The sequence below is a fragment of the Anomaloglossus baeobatrachus genome, chromosome 8, assembly GCF_048569485.1.
Source record: "Anomaloglossus baeobatrachus isolate aAnoBae1 chromosome 8, aAnoBae1.hap1, whole genome shotgun sequence".
Taxonomy (NCBI): Eukaryota; Metazoa; Chordata; class Amphibia; order Anura; family Aromobatidae; genus Anomaloglossus; species Anomaloglossus baeobatrachus.
In genome coordinates this window covers 253628530-253648559 of record NC_134360.1, presented here as the reverse complement: position 1 = coordinate 253648559, position 20030 = coordinate 253628530, and the positions used below count along the sequence as shown (strand labels likewise).

General features: G+C 46.6%; 1 protein-coding gene across 1 annotated transcript in view; it reads left to right on the top strand.

Moving 5' to 3' along the window:
- FAF1 (Fas associated factor 1) overlaps positions 1-20030 on the top strand; it is a 330141-nt gene that overhangs the window by 195046 nt on the left and 115065 nt on the right. Inside the window, exon 13 of the mRNA XM_075320555.1 lies at positions 5452-5606. Coding sequence (XP_075176670.1) covers positions 5452-5606 — 155 coding nt within the window. The remainder of the gene's footprint in view (positions 1-5451; positions 5607-20030) is intronic.

Here is a 20030-nt window from a genome sequence, read left to right as displayed (position 1 = left end):
CTTATACTGCTGAGGTAAAGTGAAAGCTGTGTTCTGATTGGTTGCTATGAACATCAGTACACTTATGAACTGTACCTAAAGAAAAAATGTATTTATTGCCCATAATAACCAATCATAGAGCAGCTATAATTTCTTATACTGCTGAAGTAAAATGAAAGCTGTGCTCTGATTGGATGCTATGGACACCACCAAACTCATTGGAAGCTGGGTTAAGAAAATCTTCTCTGTCCACAGCAGCCAATCGCAGCACCGCGTACATACATTTCTAACCAATGGTATGACACCAACATCATCCGCCAACGGTTACGCAAAGGGGGCAAAGTATGGCGCAAGAAAAAGCCTGTGGAGTCGGTGTTTGTGAAAAACTGTACGTGATGGAATTTTTACGATTTATTTTACTGAGTTATATAAAAATCACCTTTCACGTTTCACTCAATTTTACCCTTGCAGACCTGTGTAAGGCCCGTTTCACACGTCAGTGAAAAACACAGACGTTTTTCACTGGCATGTAAAACACGCACGTGTCCCTGCGTGTGCCGAAAATCACGGCACACGTGGGTTGTCTAAGTGCAATCCGGGCTCCGTTCTCCGTGGCCCGTGATTGCACTTAGAGATTCACTCACCTGCGCCCGCTCCCGCTCTCCATGGTGCTGAATCCTCCCGCGACGCAGCATCCGGCCGGCGGTGACCCCCGCAGCAGCTGCTTCCGGGTCGGCTGTGTCGCGCATAATGAATATGCGCGACATTTATCAGCCGGCACAGAAGGAGGAGGGAGAACGGGCTGCAGAGGACATCGCTGCACGCCGGGTGAGTTAAAATGTTTATTATTTTAAAAGCACGTTTTTTTCTGACACGTGTTTCACGGACCACACCACTGCGTGGTCCGTGGAACATCAGTGACGCCAGAAAAAAATGGACATGTCTCCGTGCGGCAATCACGCACACGCGGGTACGCCGCACGGAGACACGTGCAGTGACAAATCACTGACGTGTGAGCAGACCCATTCATTATAATGGCTCTGCGTATGTCAGTGATTCTGGTACGTATAAAATAAGCACAAACGTCCCAGAATCACTGACGTGTGAAAGGGGCCTAATAGATCCAGGAATGTAGGAAAATAAAAGGACACTCTCCTCCAGGATGGCGCTGCTCCCCCATACTCGGCGTTGTGTCTCCCGCCAGTCTGCAGGCATCAACATGTAAGAAGAGCTGCAGCCAGTCATTGGCCACTGATTGTCTGCAGTGTTCACACGCAACCGGCTCAGACAGAATGTAGGCGCTGAGCGCGACCTCACCGCCGGAAGGCAGCAGCAGTGCAGGATGGCAGTATAGTTTATTTTTTGTCACCTCACCAGAGCCATTAATCAGGGGTTGTCATCCCTTTAAGTTCGGTTCTGGGGGTAATTTGTTTCCTGGTGGAGCTTTTTGGAAATACAAATTTTTCATTGTTTCTTTCGCAGTGAAATGTTCAGATATTTCAGATAAATTAGGAAAGCAGCCAGAATTGCCCCCGGTAATGAAGTGCCTGCCGTCAGTCACTGTACTCCTCGCAGCCCCTAGTTATCTCACAGTGGGCTTCTCTATTTGCCTTCAGGTCTATTTCTATCCATCTAGTTTCACACTTCTAACGTTTAATATAAAAATCCGGAGAATCGTCGGCGAGCAGATGAATTGGAGTTGGAAATTGAGTTTCCACAGTCAATAAAAACAAGATTGAAGGTTTAAATCCCCCGCCAGCCTTTCTGAACCGCTCTGCTCATTAAATGTTTATTGGAGTGCCTGGATTAGGGGGGATTTGGAGAACTTCGTGAACTGGTATCTGCTTAATCACTAAGTAAAACACTCCATTTGATAACGTGTTTCTCACGATATCACACTCTGCCCCAATTTAATGAAATCCCTTCAAGACCAGCTCACTGGGGGCCACTTTGCAGCCGTAGCCCTCCATTGCGCTCATTGAGTTATTCCCAGCCACGTCTTTTTATTCGCTGGCAGTGTGCTTCAGATCACAGTAGGCAAGACCCAAATATCTGCCAGACTGCGATGGGCCAGATCCTATCATATCTAGACCGTCTAGTGATTCTTGGATGTTTTTATCATCGTGCCTAGAAATACCGGAAATTTTAGATCACCGTTGGCAAAACCTAATACTATAAAATGTGGAAAGCCTCAGCAGATTCGCATTATGACCAGTGTTAAATTACACATAGAGGGGGGTCCCTGAGGATTAGATATTTGGGGGTGCAATAATGGATTTGGATCCAAGCAACCCAAACAATTTTTATTCTTAGTTTTTTTGGGGGTTTTTTTAACAATAATTCTAGTAATTTTTTAACTTGGGTAAGAAATTAAGGCCTATGGATATAATAAGATGTCTGTCTTTTAAGAGGTTGTCCCACTAAATATATCAATTAGTTATCCACATGGAAAGTGTAGGGATCCCATATTTTCTTGCGCGATTTAAGCGCTGTGACTCCTGTTCGATTCACTTCTATGGACTGATGGAGCTAGCCGCATCAGTTTGATAAGTCAATAGAACAATTGTCACAGGTGCTCGATTCAAGTCCTTTCACACTAATGACATTGGGATTGGTGGTGGTCGGACCACGAGTGATTATAGTGGTATTATTGTATTTAAGGGGGCCAACTACAGAAAACGACTTGACGGGGCCTCAAGCATTTTAATAAATGTTGGTGATACCAACTCTCCAGGTAGGTGGTGCATGTTGAACTTCCACATGCCCAATCCTGTTCTCAAGGGAGATACGCTGCTGCCAGAGGTGTCTGACCACTGCTTATTCTTCTTACCCGGTTGAGAAAGAAGTAGCTACACTGAGATATACAGTACCTTCCTATTGGAGACCAAAAGGATTCACTTTTGGCCTTCTATAAGGTGAATGCAGCCGTAAGGATACAATTCAGACCTACTCTGGGGCTTTCCTGGGTAACATAAGGCTCAAGGTCAATGTGAACAGAGATGAAAGGGATATTTCCAGCTTGTATATAAATGTATTGTACATGTGAGTCCCACAAATGGAGTCTGGATTTATCTGAAGAACAAGGCCATGATGGAGAGTCGGTAGAGATTCCCATACATCTGTGTAGGAATGCAGACCACCTCTCCTCTGAAAACCTCACCATGACAGGGGAACCTGTTCTCCAGACAGTTGTGGGACCTGCATCTGCTATACGTTTATGGCATATCCTGTCTCCATTGGAGTACCCCTTTAGCAGTTTATATCATCACCGTCATGACTCTGCTTCCGATCCCGTACACAATACAGGGGCCTGTACTTGTCCTGTAGTATAGTAGGGGCGGCACGGTGGCTCAGTGGTTAGCACTATTGCTTTGCAGCGCTGGGGTCCTGGGTTCAAATCCCACCAAGGAAAACATCTGCAAGGAGTTTGTATGATCTCTCCTTGTTTGCGTGGGTTTCCTCCAATTTCTCGGGTTTCCTCCCACACTCCAAAGACATACAGATAGGGACTTTAAATTGTTAACCCCAATGGGGACAGTGTTGCTGATGTATGTAAATCGTTGCGGAACATGTTGCCAGTATATTAAAAAAAAAAAAATTGAGAAAATTGTAGAATATTGTTTCCTATCTGTTATAAGTTAAGGAGAATATATTTTGGGATTTTTCAGATAATACATGTGAACTGAATTCACACAAGCCTGTTTTACTCTGACGTGCAGCAGATCATCCATAAAAAAACAGGGATTCCTAAATTATCAGCCTCATAGTTTGGTGAAACATTGGTGTGGTTTCGGGGTTTTATCCAGGTTTTGCAAAATGGCAAACATTTTATAAAATATTAGAATTTACCAATTTTATTCACTTTTCTGTTTTTTTCTAAGCCCCTATACACATAGGATAGCTGTTGGGCAGGAGCTCTGTCTTCCAACTCACTCGCACACAGGAGCGCTCCCTCTGGCGACTCGCTCCCTCTGGCGACTCGCTCCCTCTGCCGCCTCACTCCCTCTGCCGACTCGCTACCGCACTCCCTCTGCCGACTCGCTCCCTCTGCCGACTCGCTACCTCGCTCCCTCTGCCGGGCGCTCCCTCTGCCGCCTCGCTCCCTCTGCCGCCTCGCTCCCTGTGCCGGGCACTTCTGTGTTCTCTATGAGAGAGCGACAGCTGGACATCTTTGATAAAAATTGGTCTCTTAGAGAAACAAAATCCAAATTTGAACATGGCTGGAACGTTAATTCCCCCAACATCATCCGTCAGGGCACCCATATACAGTACATTAGACTGTTGAATTTGACCATTGATAGGTTAATGTGGGGGCCTTTAGTTTATGCATTTTAAGGCTAGGGCTACAATGTGTCTTTGGCCACCTCTTTCATGACCAAGGATCACTCCGGTTGCTGCCAGAAAGGAGTCCAATCTCCGCTTTTTTTTGTGACTCGCTTGTTGCAGTCCCCTCGGGGTCACAATGAGCCACGATGTAGCAGCGGCACAAAGCGAACCTTGGTCATGGCCAAAGGCGCTGCGTAGCCCCTGACTTATGAGTTAAAGAAACATATCAAACTGGTTGGCCTGTGTGTCCTAATGGTGGGGGGTATTGAAAATCCATTAGAGAGTCAGCGATATTTGAAGCAGACGGATGAGAGATTATAATCCACAGAAGTTATACCCCAGCAATATAAACAGCTCATATCTGCATGTATGGTCTGTATGTGCAGCTTATCCCCGCCTGATGCTTGGGACCTGTCGGTTTCTTTCACACTTATATTTTGTAATTATTTTTTCCTTTTTTTTTTGCTCTTAAACAGCACGGGGAGGGGGTGATGGAAATACCGGCTTCCATCCACAAAGCGGCTCCATGACAAAAGACAGATTAAAGGGTTTAGAGCAAGGTCAATGTGGGTTTTTCTCTTTAACTAAACACTTTTCTGAGATTTCCTCGCAGCAGAAAATAATGAAGGCTGAGCGAGGATTTTTTTCAAGGAGCTTCTATCCTCTTCAGCAGCGTGCATTCGCCTGTCCTCTCAGTATGGGTGCTTAATATTCCCCGGCTTTGTGAATTGGTCCAGATGAATAATTGTCGGGCTCTCGCTGCAGGAGATAGCGGCTTATTCTAAGGGCCTAATCATTGTGTAAACAGCTCCTTAGCCCGCACTTCTAAGAATAGGCAGATTCTAGCACAGTAACTTAGGATATTGCATGGAAGTTGCGCTTTGAAATGCAGAACGGATGAGACGGACTTGTGCTTGATGTTTCCTAGACTTTCTTTTCCCTTAAATTTAACCCAGATACTTAGATATTCCCTTTTTGCATATGATAAATGGTGCAATTTCTCATTTCTAGACCTTATAACATTTAGAAACTTATCGTCTAGTTGTGTTTTTATAGCTTGGTATTCGTTATTTTTCCCAGCACCTTATGTGACGCATTTCCTTTCAAGTGTTTAATGTTCCTGCTCCTTTTTCTTATGTTTTGCAGAGAAAACTCCTTGCTATCTACCTCCACCATGACGAGAGTGTCCTCACCAATGTCTTCTGCTCCCAGATGCTTTGTGCAGAGACCATAGTTTCTTACTTGAGTCAGAACTTCATCACTTGGGCTTGGGATATGACCAGAGAGGCCAACCGAGCGAGGTGAGTCGGAAGAGAACCTTGGCACAAATGTGTGGTGAAAAAAAATTCTAGTAAACTTTTAGTATTTACAGGTAATTGGTATCCCGCCTCTTACATTCTAATGCCGAGTATGTAACATAGTCCTTTTTCCATCACGAAGAACTGCAATGGTCCACTTGCTGGATGTCTGCAATCAGTTTTGCACAAGGATGTATTATACGCTCATCTGAACAAGCCCTAACGAGAGGCTGCCTTTCTTTCACACGATCACATCGGACACTAACAGGACTTTTAAAGGGGTGTTCACTATGACATTTATGGCCTATACTGTGATCAATATGTAGTGGGTTTGAGTTCTAGCTGTGGGACCTGGATCTATCTCCAGGTCTTGGTGGGTTTGGATCCTAGCTCTGGGACCTGGATCTATCTCCAGGTCTTGGTGGGTTTGGGTCCTAGCTGTAGGACCTGGATCTGTCTCCAGGTCTTGGTGGGTTTGGGTCCTAGCTGTAGGACCTGGATCTGTCTCCAGGTTCTGGTGGGTTTGGGTCCTAGCTGTAGGACCTGGATCTATCTCCAGGTCTTGGTGGGTTTGGGTCCTAGCTGTGTAGCACCTGGATCTATCTCCAGGTCTTGGTGGGTTTAAGTCCTAGCTGTGGGACCTGGATTTATCTCCAGCACTTTGTGAACTTGGGTCCTAGCTGTCACACCTGAATCTATTTCCAGGACTTGGTACCCGCAGCCCCTGATCCTCCTCAAGGTGGACGCACCACCCTCTCCAATCATTTGTGTAGGTGTTAGTTGAGCTCGGCTCTTTCTGTGGCTCCTATAGAAGAGACGTGCTGCCATGTCTCCATTTACTGCATAGATTTGGCAGCCAGCAGTTGGACGACCTCCTTCTGGAGATCGGAGCGGTTTCCTGATGTAGCACCTGCTGCTATCAAACATTTATATTATACCGTGTGGATATGCCACAAATTTGTATGAGTCAAATGCTCCTTGAAGATTAAGTATATAGTAAGTATACGGGAATGGCAGAAGGGAAGACGCCCTGCGGACTATCCTTCCTGAGGTGCTCAGCGATACCCTGACGTTCCTCTGACCTTACCCTTTTGAAAAAATATTTTCCTTTACAGATTCTTCATCCTTCCCGTTTACAAGAAGATGCAACCGTGACACAATTTCTGGATTCACGGAAAGTTCATTGTGTAGAAAAGTTTGAATGAATGATCACTGTTCTAACAATCGGCGATGGCGCCGTACACTCGTCATATTATATCCGCCAAAAATCTGCACTGCCTGCATGTAGTATTGGTTCCACGCAACCAGTGCTGATCGTCGGCTAAAAAAAACCATCATCATCCAACCGGTGTTTTGAAAAATGATGCACACCTGTTCTCTATGAGAGATAGACGCCTTCGTGACCACCACATCACCAGATCGCAAACAATGAAAGCAGAGATCCTGAAAACAGCGACCAAATGATTCCAAAAACAAAGAATGTGATAGTGGAATGCCCCTTTAAATTTGAAGAATTGTTTCTTGCAGTAACATTATTTTATATAGCTGTAGAATGCCTTCAGAATCCCGGTTTACTAATCACGTGCCACTTTGGCGTGTCTAGCAGCCTATTTCTATGCTCGGAGCAGCGTCGCCTTTGATAGAGCAGGAGAAGAAAGCTGAGCAATGTTTTGCTGCCTCTTTGCTCTCAATAGAGATTATAAGATGGAGGGGAAACATTTCTAGAATGAAGCACGGGGCCCTTTTTAACCAAAGTAAACTTAAATAAATTATTACATAAGACTTGGAGCATTTTTTACTAAGCGGACAAAACCCCCTCCAGGCCTTTTATCTACAACACCCTGCAGAATGAAGGGCCGTCCCATAACCATCTGTAGCGGCTCAATTCAGAGGGGATACCTGCTGTTGCTTTGTCGCTCGCCCTGTTTGATTCTGCCGCCCCTTTTATTTTACAATAACCAAAATTGTAGTGTCGCTTTAATAAGGGAACAGGGCTTGTATTGCTGCGGTTTCTATGAGCGCCCAATCGGTGGCCATGTAATTGCTTTGTAATGTTTTGCCAAAGGACTTTATTAAGTAGCAGAAGATGGATACACTGGTAATAGGCATTTACCGACCGCTGCGTACGCGGATCCCCCCCCGTACCCGTCACAGCTGTTCACCAATGATGTCTCGCTCCACAGTACTGAATATTCCCCGGGGGGGGGGGGACGCAGGTACGACGGGGCCGTATGTGGAGCCAGACATTGCCCTTGTGTTATAGGAGAAGGCCACATAAACACTTGCGCAAATTTGGTTTACTTCTTTAACGGGGTTGTTCCAAGTTTGTAAGTTATATCCTATCCTTTAAGCCCAGGTGTGAATGGATCAGTGGTCGATCTTGCACACATCCGCTCCATTCATTTTTATGGCAGTCCGGAAGACCAGACAATTGCTATATACCATGTCTTCGCTATCTCCTGCGGTCCCATTAAGATTGAATGGAGCGGAGGTGTACAAGATTGACCACCGCTCCATTCACACCCGAGCTCTTCATGGACAGGGGATAACTTACAAACTTGGTAGAACCCCTTTAACGATTGATTTTATAACCTGGATTTTCCCCATGTGATATAATATTCCACAACACATATACGGCACTCGCTATCAACAAATGAAACCGATACAATGGGCGGCTCTCGATATATGGCATCATTCGTGAAAGTAGATGGCATAGGCATGGTAGAAAACCGAAACTAGTTTGTCCACAATGACATCCTATCGACGTGACTCACCCAAACAACTTATCACTTATCCACAAAATAAAGAGAACCTGTTGGTACTATTTTTACCAGGAAACCAGGAGTAGTGTAGGGTAAATAATTTCATCTCGTCTTTCGTCGAACCGAAATGCGTCTACTATTCATATGCAAGTTAGACTCACTAGTGCATCTGTGGGTGCATTGGTGCACTTGCAGTCCTCCTGCTTGTGCCTTGCTTCTTTTCTTGAATAATAGTGGAGAAAGAGGCTTTTCTGCATGAAGTTACCTGTTCTATCTACCTTCAGTCCTTAATAGTGGAGGCAAGGGATTTTTCTGCATGAGGTTACCTCTGCTATCTACCTTCAGTCCTTAATAGTGGAGGCAAGGGATTTTTCTGCATGAGGTTACCTCTGCTATCTACCTTCAGTCCTTAATAGTGGAGGCAAGGGATTTTTCTGCATGAGGTTACCTCTGCTATCTACCTTCAGTCCTTAATAGTGGAGGCAAGGGATTTTTCTGCATGAGGTTACCTCTGCTATCTACCTTCAGTCCTTAATCGTGGAGGCAAGGGATTTTTCTGCATGAGGTTACCTCTGCTATCTACCTTCAGTCCTTAATAGTGGAGGCAAGGGATTTTTCTGCATGAGGTTACCTCTGCTATCTACCTTCAGTCCTTAATAGTGGAGGCAAGGGATTTTTCTGCATGAGGTTACCTCTGCTATCTACCTTCAGTCCTTAATCGTGGAGGCAAGGGATTTTTCTGCATGAGATTACCTCTGCTATCTACCTTCAGTCCTTAATAGTGGAGGCAAGGGATTTTTCTGCATGAGGTTACCTCTGCTATCTACCTTCAGTCCTTAATAGTAGAGGCAAGGGATTTGTCTGCATGAGGTTACCTCTACTATCTACGTTCAGTCCTTAGTAGTGGAAACAAGGGAATTTTCTGCATGAGGTTACCTCTGCTATCTACCTTCAGTCCTTAATAGTGGAGGCAAGGGATTTTTCTGCATGAGGTTACTTCTGCTATCTACCTTCAGTCCTTAATAGTAGAGGCAAGGGATTTTTCTGCATGAGGTTACCTCTGCTATCTACCTTCAGTCCTTAATAGTGGAGGCAAGGGATTTTTCTGCATGAGGTTACCTCTGCTATCTACCTTCAGTCCTTAATAGTGGAGGCAAGGGATTTTTCTGCATGAGGTTAACTCTGCTATCTACCTTCAGTCCTTAATCGTGGAGGCAAGGGATTTTTCTGCATGAGATTACCTCTGCTATCTACCTTCAGTCCTTAATAGTGGAGGCAAGGGATTTTTCTGCATGAGGTTACCTCTACTATCTACGTTCAGTCCTTAGTAGTGGAAACAAGGGATTTTTCTGCATGAGGTTACCTCTGCTATCTACCTTCAGTCCTTAATAGTGGAGGCAAGGGATTTTTCTGCATGAGGTTACCTCTGCTATCTACCTTCAGTCCTTAATAGTGGAGGAAAGGGATTTTTCTGCATGAGGTTACCTCTGCTATCTACCTTCAGTCCTTAATAGTGGAGGAAAGGGATTTTTCTGCATGAGGTTACCTCTGCTATCTACCTTTTAGTCAAGATATGTAGGCTGCCACCGAGCGGGAAGATTTGTAGCGGGGTTGGAAACTGCAAGTGCACTGATACGCCCACTGGTGCACTTGCGAATCTAATTTGCATATGAATAAAATACTAATTTTGGCGAAACGATGGCGACTAAACGTCGTTAAAAATATTTCTCTATATTCTTTACTTCGTGACCTCTGTGTATCGAGAGAAATTCTTAAAAACATCCTATGCAAGTACCTGACCACTGGGGATCTGGATTCATTCTTATCCTGAGAAACGGGGGTGTCCTGGAACCCCCGGATTGGAGTAACGATCATGTTATGATCATGTATGCATACCCCTACTCTATTTTTTTTTTGTCTATTGGACCTGCTGAGATAGCCAATCACTGGTGATAGGGTACACGTTCTAGTGGGGCCAACCCCACTAATGTGATTGATCAGGGATTAAAAAAAAAAAATTATGGCTGCTTTCTTCCAAAAACTAACAAGTGTCTGAACATGTTGTGTCTGGTGTTGCAGCTCAGTCACTGCCATGGAGTAGGGATGCACACAACCCATACATAAGCAGGTTGCTTTGTCTGGAAGAATAAAGATCAGCAGTATGGCAGGCAAATAAATGTATCAGGAAACACCAGAAGACCCAGAGGCAGGAATGTGGATACACACAGGGACTGATAACGTATAGTCAGTACAGGGCTTGCAGCAAACAAACGGCTAATGGCAGAGTCATATGCTATCAGGAGAAAGATGGTGACAGCAGAGACTCGGGCAATCAAATGGTTAATCACAGGTAATACTGATAGAGACAAACTGGATACTTGCTTGAAGAAAAGATTGTAAACATTTGCAGCAGTGTTGTAATTCATTGATTGCAGAAAGCAAATGGTTACCCACAGGTCTGAGCCAGAAAATAATGCCTGCACCATTTGCAGGGTTCCTGCCTCTAACCTATAGCCTCAAATATGGCTATGAGCCTCTTTGGGGAGCCTGCGGTCGATTCAGGAATTATGATACCTATACTATGTTCATGTCCGCATAGTAGCCTATACTGCTTTTTGTTTTTAAAGTTGGGGCAAATAAAGGAGGCAGATGCATATGGTTAGTCTGATATGAAATCCTTTTTGTATCAGCATTTTTTTCCTATTTCATATATTTTTGATAATTAAGTGTATTATCACTTCTCTCCTGTGTATAAAAATGTTATTGGTTTTCTCTTTTGCCGGAGCAGCAGATGTGCGCCATCTCTGCAGAAGCCGGCAGTGGTCTTTTTTTGCATGGCTTCTCGCAGTCATAGTCTCCCTTTCTCCTCCGCGTTTGATTATAGTATCAGCCTTAACCGAACGTCAAGAGCAATTTGCAGCCCGGTGTCACTGAAGGTCTGCATTCTGCCAGCAGTGATTGTTCCCCCACCCCGCGCACAATATTCTGCCAGCAGCGATTGTTCCCCCCGCGCACAATATTCTGCCAGCAGCGATTGTTCCTCTCCGCTCACAATATTCTGCCAGCAGCGATTGTCCCCCCCCCGCGCACAATATTCTGCCAGCAGCGATTGTCCCCCCCCCCCCCCCCCGCGCACAATATTCTGCCAGCAGTGATTGTTCCCCCCCCGCGCACAATATTCTGCCAGCAGCGATTGTCCCCCCCCCCGCGCACAATATTCTGCCAGCAGCGATTGTCCCCCCCCCCCGCGCACAATATTCTGCCAGCAGCGATTGTTCCCCCCCGCGCACAATATTCTGCCAGCAGTGATTGTTCCCCCGCGCACAATATTCTGCCAGCAGCGATTGTTCCCCCCCCCGCACACAATATTCTGGCAGCAGCGATTGTTCCCCCCCGCGCACAATATTCTGCCAGCAGCGATTGTTCCCCCCCCGCGCACAATATTCTGCCAGCAGCGATTGTTCCCCCCCCCGCGCACAATATTCTGGCAGCAGCGATTGTTCCCCCCCGCGCACAATATTCTGCCAGCAGCGATTGTTCCCCCCCGCGCACAATATTCTGCCAGCAGCGATTGTTCCCCCCACGCGCACAATATTCTGCCAGCAGCGATTGTTCCCCCCCGCGCACAATATTCTGCCAGCAGCGATTGTTCCCCCCCCCGCGCACCATATTCTGCCAGCAGCGATTGTTCCCCCCGCGCACAATATTCTGCCAGCAGCGATTGTTCCCCCCACGCGCACAATATTCTGCCAGCAGCGATTGTTCCCCCCCGCGCACAATATTCTGCCAGCAGCGATTGTTCCCCCCCCGCGCACCATATTCTGCCAGCAGCGATTGTTCCCCCCGCGCACAATAGTCTGCCAGCAGCGATTGTTCCCCCCCGCGCACAATATTCTGCCAGCAGCGATTGTTCCCCCCGCGCACAATATTCTGCCAGCAGCGATTGTTCCCCTCCGCTCACAATATTCTGCCAGCAGCGATTGTTCCCCCCGCGCACAATATTCTGCCAGCAATGATTGTTCCCCCCGCGCACAATATTCTGCCAGCAGTGATTGTTCCCTCCGCGCACAATATTCTGCCAGCAGCGATTGTTCCCCCCGCGCACAATATTCTGCCAGCAGTGATTGTTCTCCCCGCGCACAATATTCTGCCAGCAGTGATTGTTCCCCCCGCGCACAATATTCTGCCAGCAGTGATTGTTCCCCCCCGCGCACAATATTCTGCCAGCAGCGATTGTTCCCCCCGCGCACAATATTCTGCCAGCAATGATTGTTCCCCCCCACGCACAATATTCTGGCAGCAGCGATTGTTCCCCCCACGCACAATATTCTGCCAGCAGCGATTGTTCCCCCCCGCGCACAATATTCTGCCAGCAGCGATTGTTCCCCCCGCGCACAATATTCTGCCAGCAGCGATTGTTCCCCCCCGCGCACAATATTCTGCCAGCAGCGATTGTTCCCCCCGCGCACAATATTCTGCCAGCAGCGATTGTTCCCCCCGTGCACTATATTCTGCCAGTAGTGATTGTCCCCCCCCCCCCCCCGCGCACAATATTCTGCCAGTAGTGATTGTTCCCCCCACGCACAATATTCTGCCAGCAGCGATTGTTCCCCCCGCGCACAATGCTGCGTCTTCCTGTAACTTCAGACAAGGGCAGCATCTAATGACTTTATTAGTGTTCACTTTAAAAAATAAAAAAAAAAAAAAAAAAAAGGTGTCAGTAATTGTTCCCATCTCTTTGTCCAGCGGCCATAATTGCTGCGCTGGATCGTCGAGAGCCTCACTTGTGAACACTTTATTAATCGCTGCAAGAAGACTTAACGAAAATCAATAGGGCCAAGAGGTGAACGTCTGAGAATATGACGGACAGGCCGGGCTGGATGTACTTAGGGTTTAACTGTTTAAAAAGCCTTTCTTCTCCTGTCACAGAAACAGGTAAACTAACCTTCTCCGGAAACACTGGCTGGGAGGATCACATGTGCGCGGCTCAGGCGACTCGCAGGGTGTCCGCTTTCTCCTAATGATACGTTTGCTGCAGGTTCCCATTCCTCCAGTAAATGAGTTAAATAGGAATCGGGGAGATTTTCTTTTCACAAGGTGCTAATCCTACATTTGAATGGCAGTGGTACAGTAAAAAGTAAAGAAAGAAAGGAGATGGCACTGTTCAATCGCGCAGCTTTCCAGATGGCAGCCGTGAGAAATTCAAGCAGGAAACGCCTGGCACCTTGCTCTTTTTGGTCGCTTTGTTTTACAGGTAAAATAAGCAATTTTATGGATTAGTCGTGTATGAAGGCAGCATTCGGTAGGATTTTTGGGAAACGTACCTCTATAGGCAAAGTCCCCAAATTTGGAATTATTATGCAATAATGTGCGGCATCAAACTTTCAAATCTGGGTAACAATTGGCGCCGTCCATGGTTTTATATGCCAATAGCAGCCCCATTACTCAAGGTATTCTTTGCAGCATAAGATGGTGCATTGTCAGCATAAAGATGATCTTGCTATGGATGGTACAGTTCTTCTTTTTGTACCATAGGAGAAAGTGGTCAGCCAGAAACTCTATATACTTTGCCAAGGTAATTTTCTCATCTTCAGGGACCCTATTCCTACCAGCAATTTTCCCATGCTTACGTCACAAAACATGACTCCGCCACAAAACATGACTCCGCCACCTCCTTGCTGATATCGGAGCCTTGTTGGGACATGTTGGCCATCCACCAATCATCCATCTGGACCATCCAGGGTTGCACGGCACTCATCAGTAACGACTGTTTTAAAACTAGTCTTCATGGATGTCTGAGCCAACTGCAACCGTTCCTTCTGTGAGCCCTGGTTAGGGGTGGCCGAACAGTAGGTTTGTGCAGAATTGCAACCTCTGGAGGATCCAACACCTTCCGGTTTGTGAGACTCCAGAGTCTCCAGCAGCTTCAAATACCCGTTTGCTGCTTTGTAATGGTATTTCAACAGCTGCTCTCCTAATCTGATGAATTTGTCTGGCAGAAACCTTCCTTATTATGCCTTTATCTGCACGAACAGTCTGTGCTGTCTATCAGCCGTAAATGTCTTCACAGTACGGTGATCATGATTAAGTTTCCAGGAAATAAAATATATTTGACGCTTTTTGGCAGCAGAGAGAGATCCTTTTTCTTTCCTATATTGCTTGAAACCTGTGGCTGCTTGTGTTTTTCTTAAATAGTTTTTCCATAGGTAGGCACAGCTGTGTTTGAGATTGATTTCAGTGATCCAAAGGGCCTTCAGACTCATGACCATCCATGGGTTTATTTGACCCAATTTGCGCTATAATTTTGGACACTGTATTTTTTTTGATGGTTGACCTCCAGAAATTTTTTTATAAATTGTAATCAAGGATCAGACCAGGAATAGTAAAAGATTGTGCACACAGATTCCTTATTTGAGGAGTTGTTTGGTGCAGGTCTGCTCCAAAAAATGTATAAAGCGATTGTGTTGGATTCAAAAGAAGTCCACTCGATCCCCGCTCATCTTAAAGATGCAGGTCCATCCGTTGCGATCTCCACCTATCAGGTTTTTATGGCATAAACAGTATGCCCTTCAATCTACACAGCAGCTTTGGCCGCACCACACGTTGAGTGTCCAAAGGTGACACCATGCCACCGCTATATCACAGCATAATACAAGTGAATGGTACCCCAACACAAAACTTGCGAAAAGTCATGTTGGATTCAGTAGAACTTCCCTGGTGATTGCAAGGGTAAGTTCAAACCACCATTTCCTCCACATTCGAGAAAAACAGTCTTATCGTTCCGATCTGAGTGGCATCCGCTCTTCTCAGACATAGTGAGAAAAAATAAAAAGTTCATAACCTCCATGCTGTCAGATGTCATTCAGGCAATGGTCCAATTTCTTTCTTTTCCGAACTCTTGAATTTGAATGGGCGAGTGACATCCGATTCTTGGAGGAAAATTGTGCATGTTGTTATTTTATATTTTTCACAATGAGAATCGATCACTGAAAACAGTTCATCCGCACTATCCAGAAAATACCATTGGTCCGAGTGCTCCGCTTCTTAACGAATAGCTCTCAGGACAAATATACAGTCATGTACATAAGTCCTGTGGATGAGTCCAGTGGGCGGTCCCATTCAGTGATTGACATCTACCTCTGCAAGTACAATCATACAGAGAAGACTATCAGTCATGGATAGATCCATCCTCCACTCGACTCGTATTTACAAACACCAGAGATTTCAATTAGCAATGTACAAGTTTTACTGAAACACCCCCCACAAAATTGTATATCAATCTGATCAGCTCCACCTGCTCCATACTCTCCCGCCTGCTCCATACTATCCCGCCTGCTCCATACTATCCCGCCTGCTCCATACTATCCCGCCTGCTCCATACTATCCCGCCTGCTCCATACTATCCCGCCTGCTCCATACTATCCCGCCTGCTCCAAACTATCCCGCCTGCTCCATACTATCCCGCCTGCTCCATACTATCCCGCCTGCTCCATACTATCCCGCCTGCTCCATACTATCCCGCCTGCTCCATACTATCCCGCCTGCTCCATACTATCCCGCCTGCTCCATACTATCCCGCCTGCTCCAAACTATCCCGCCTGCTCCAAACTATCCCGCCTGCTCCAAACTATCCCGCCTGCTCCATACTATCCCGCCTGCTCCATACTATCCCGCCTGCTCCATACTATCCCGCCTGCTCCATACTATCCCGCCTGCTCCATACTATCCCGCCTGCTCCAAATTCTCCCGCTTGCTCCATACTCTCCCGCCTGCTCCATACTCTCCCGCCTGCTCCATACTCTCCCGCCTGCTCCATACTCTCCCGCCTGCTCCATACTCTCCCGCCTGCTCCATACTCTCCCGCCTGCTCCATACTCTCCCGCCTGCTCCATACTCTCCCGCCTGCTCCATACTCTCCCGCCTGCTCCATACTATCGCGCCTGCTCCATACTATCGCGCCTGCTCCATACTATCGCGCCTGCTCCATACTATCGCGCCTGCTCCATACTATCGCGCCTGCTCATGCTATCCCGCCTGCTCCAAGCTATCCCGCCTGCTCCAAGCTATCTCGCCTGCTCCATACTATCCCGCCTGCTCCATACTATCCCGCCTGCTCCATACTATCCCGCCTGCTCCATACTGTCCCGCCTGCTCCAAACTATCCCGCCTGCTCCATACTATCCCGCCTGCTCCATACTATCCCGCCTGCTCCATACTATCCCGCCTGCTCCATACTATCCCGCCTGCTCCAAACTCTCCCGCCTGCTCCAAACTCTCCCGCCTGCTCCAAACTCTCCCGCCTGCTCCATACTCTCCCGCCTGCTCCATACTCTCCCGCCTGCTCCATACTCTCCCGCCTGCTCCATACTCTCCCGCCTGCTCCATACTCTCCCGCCTGCTCCATACTATCGCGCCTGCTCCATACTATCGCGCCTGCTCCAAACTATCCCGCCTGCTCCAAACTATCCCGCCTGCTCCCCGCTATCTCGCCTGCTCCCCGCTATCTCGCCTGCTCCCCGCTATCTCGCCTGCTCCCCGCTATCTCGCCTGCTCCCCGCTATCTCGCCTGCTCCCCGCTATCTCGTCTGAAGATCAAACACAATGTACAATATGGCAGATTCTCTTTAAGAAGTGAACCAGAATCCCTGGCTCCTTCACAGGCCGTTCTTGTACTTTTACTCTGCATCTATTTGGCCTCATTCAGACATCTGGTATTTTTTTCTTAGGTGGGGGAAAAAAAAAGCAAAACATTTTCCGATTCTCACACACATCTGAATGGGGCCTGAACACACGTCCTTTGCAGCAAGTATAACAGATTGATTGCCATCCGGCTGCCCGATAATGTTACACGGCCGCCATCCTGATGTTTAAGACTATGTGCACACTGTGACCGAAACACACTCCTCCTATGCCATCAGAACTCCAAATTAGTTGTTTTACGACAACTCAGGAAATCATTGCAGCACATACGCTTTGCGGTGTACTGAAAGTTTCTGTTTTATTACATCATGTGACCAGATTATATAGTACCCCAAACAAAGAAATAACGCCTCTGAACTACACACCAATAAGAGCTGCAGGGGTGTGTATAGAAATGTGAAACCTCCCCACCCATCAGTGTTAGCTGAGCCTTATGACATATTTCAGTTATAAGACATGACGGTTTCTATACAATACAAAATGGATTATATTCTCTCACAACACGCTATTTTTTTCTGCTCCAAATCAGCATTTTTCTGGTGCTTTTCTGGTATTTTTTTGCCTTGTATTTTTCATAATAAAGTTTAAAAACGCACTAGCTGTGATTTTTTTTTTTTTTTTTTGCACCAAATTTGCAAGGAAAAAATAAGCAACGTGCACAAAACGTCTGGATAAGGAGAGGCATGCACGTTGTGTGACAAATCTGCACCAAAAAAAAAACCCCGCACGGTGTGCACATGGCCTAATAGTAATTTGATTTCCTTTGGGGCAAGGCTTCCCCCCCCCCAAGCGCATATTATAACCGCATGGGTTAAGTTGGCCCTCCTTATGTTGGCTGTTGTCTCTTTAGGGCTCTTGAGTATCCCCTTACGGTTGATCCACGGTTGACACATGTTGGTGTAAGTGGCGCACTGTGTAAAGCTGCACGTTCCCCTCTTCGTGGAGGGCTCTTCTGGATCCGCCTGTGCTGGAGAGCACTCAGCGCCTTGTTAAGGACGGCTCCTTTTCAGCTCTGCCTCTTGAAGAAATCCGACATTTTAATATTTCTCCGGCGAGAGCTTTTCTTTGGTTCTTTCCCGCTGACCTGCGCACCCTCCAGTAATTTGTTAAGCATCCGTCTGCTGATCCTTGCCGGCTCTTGTCCCACACGCCGCTCAGCAAGACGATTAGGGAAATTCTCTGCACTTGACATCCACCAGATGTAGGAAATTAATTTTACTTAATGCTGCCTCAAGTCTTTTTTTTTTTTTTTGTCTCGGCTGTGTCAGTGCTCAGACGAAGTGGAGCGTTTACAGCAGAAAAGTAGTAAAAGAAAAGCAAGTATATAGCGTGGAGTTCAGAAGTGACGCCCGTCGTAATGCACGGCTTTCCATGCAGCGGGTGAGCGACGGGGGTCCGGCCGTTAATTAACTGTGATCCCCCCCTGAATTTCATCTGATGTTCTTAATCAAAATGAGCTTTCATCCATATTCATTAGCGGTCGTGCCCCTTCTAGGATCATTTAGCATACCTAATTTATCACCTTCCGCTGCATGCTGACATTACACTGATCTGTCAGGAGATTTCCACGTCACTAGTAATAGGATTCTCCACCTTTTTGGGGGCTAAATATCATATTTGAAATTGAGTGTCATAAAAAAAAAATGTGCACGTTTGACCTTCTGAAGCCTTTGTGTTTTTCAATCTATTTTATGGTTGGAGAATGAGTTAACTGAGAATCTGTGAGGGAGCTCTTGAGATAGGAGAGTTTGTAACTCTTATCTGACTTGGCTGATTTATGGCTACAGACCACATCAAAGCTGTATTTCCACAGCTTCAGGACCTGAAATGCGTTGTGCTTGAATAAACCATCCTTTTCAAATCAACAGTAAGCTCCCTGGTACCTGCTGCTCCCGATCTACACCGCCACTTTTTTGTCCTACCAATCACTGCACTCATTCCTCAGCTCCTTGCTGAGGTAAGCGGTCACTGCAGCAGCAGGTCCTCGGGCTCCTTCCCTCACTATCCGGCAGAAGCTACTTGCGTACCTGGACGCTCACCGTTGAGTCTTCACCTCTGTGGAAACTCCTCGTACATCGCGGACCAAACGCTTAACACTTGGGTTGTGAAGGGATGCACAACCCATCCAGGTGGTGCGCAACCCATCCAGGTGGTGCGCAACCCATCCAGGTGGTGCGCAACCCATCCAGAGGGTGCGCAACCCATCCAGAGGGTGCGCAACCCATCCAGATGAGTGGGACACTTGTGACCTTACCGTAGCTCCTTAGGTGAACTTAGACAGGAGCGCTCCTGTGTTTTGTTTTTTTTTTCTTTTCTTTACCTCATGTGCAGGGCATTGCAGAATCTTCAGTATTCATGGTTTTAACTATGAGCAACTAATAAACTAACTGTGACTATATGCATGGTCGTAACCATGGATACCTTAGGTTCTGCAATGCCCTGCACATGAGGTTAGAGACCTAGCTAATCAGGAGAACTGTTAAAAAGAAATTCCATAGTTTTCAGAAAATCTCCTTCTTAACAGTGAATGTCTGCTGTAATCTCGAATTGAAGGTTGCTGAGAGTCGGCGGAGGAATTTAGACCACACAGATTAGCTGGTATAGATTCCTTCTCAGTGAAGGTGCAACGTGCTTTATTTTTACAAGCCTTTTTATAGAGCAATAGTGGGTTAATCTCTTAGTAAAATTCCTAAGTATGCCGTTGGCTATAATAACAACATATGCAGAAAGCCTGTGATGCATGTCCATTTTTTTGGAATTTCCTCTCCGGCCCTTCCATAGCTTGCGGGGCCCTTGTCATGTAGCTCCGAGGTGCCTTATCGGCAACCCACAATAGCTCGCGGGGCCGTTGTCACGTAGCTCATCAACATCTTCATTCTATTCCCTTGTCCATGACATCAGCTGCTGACCTTGGTGTACACAAGCTTACAGTATCTTGTTACTCATATAGAAAAGAAAGCTTAGT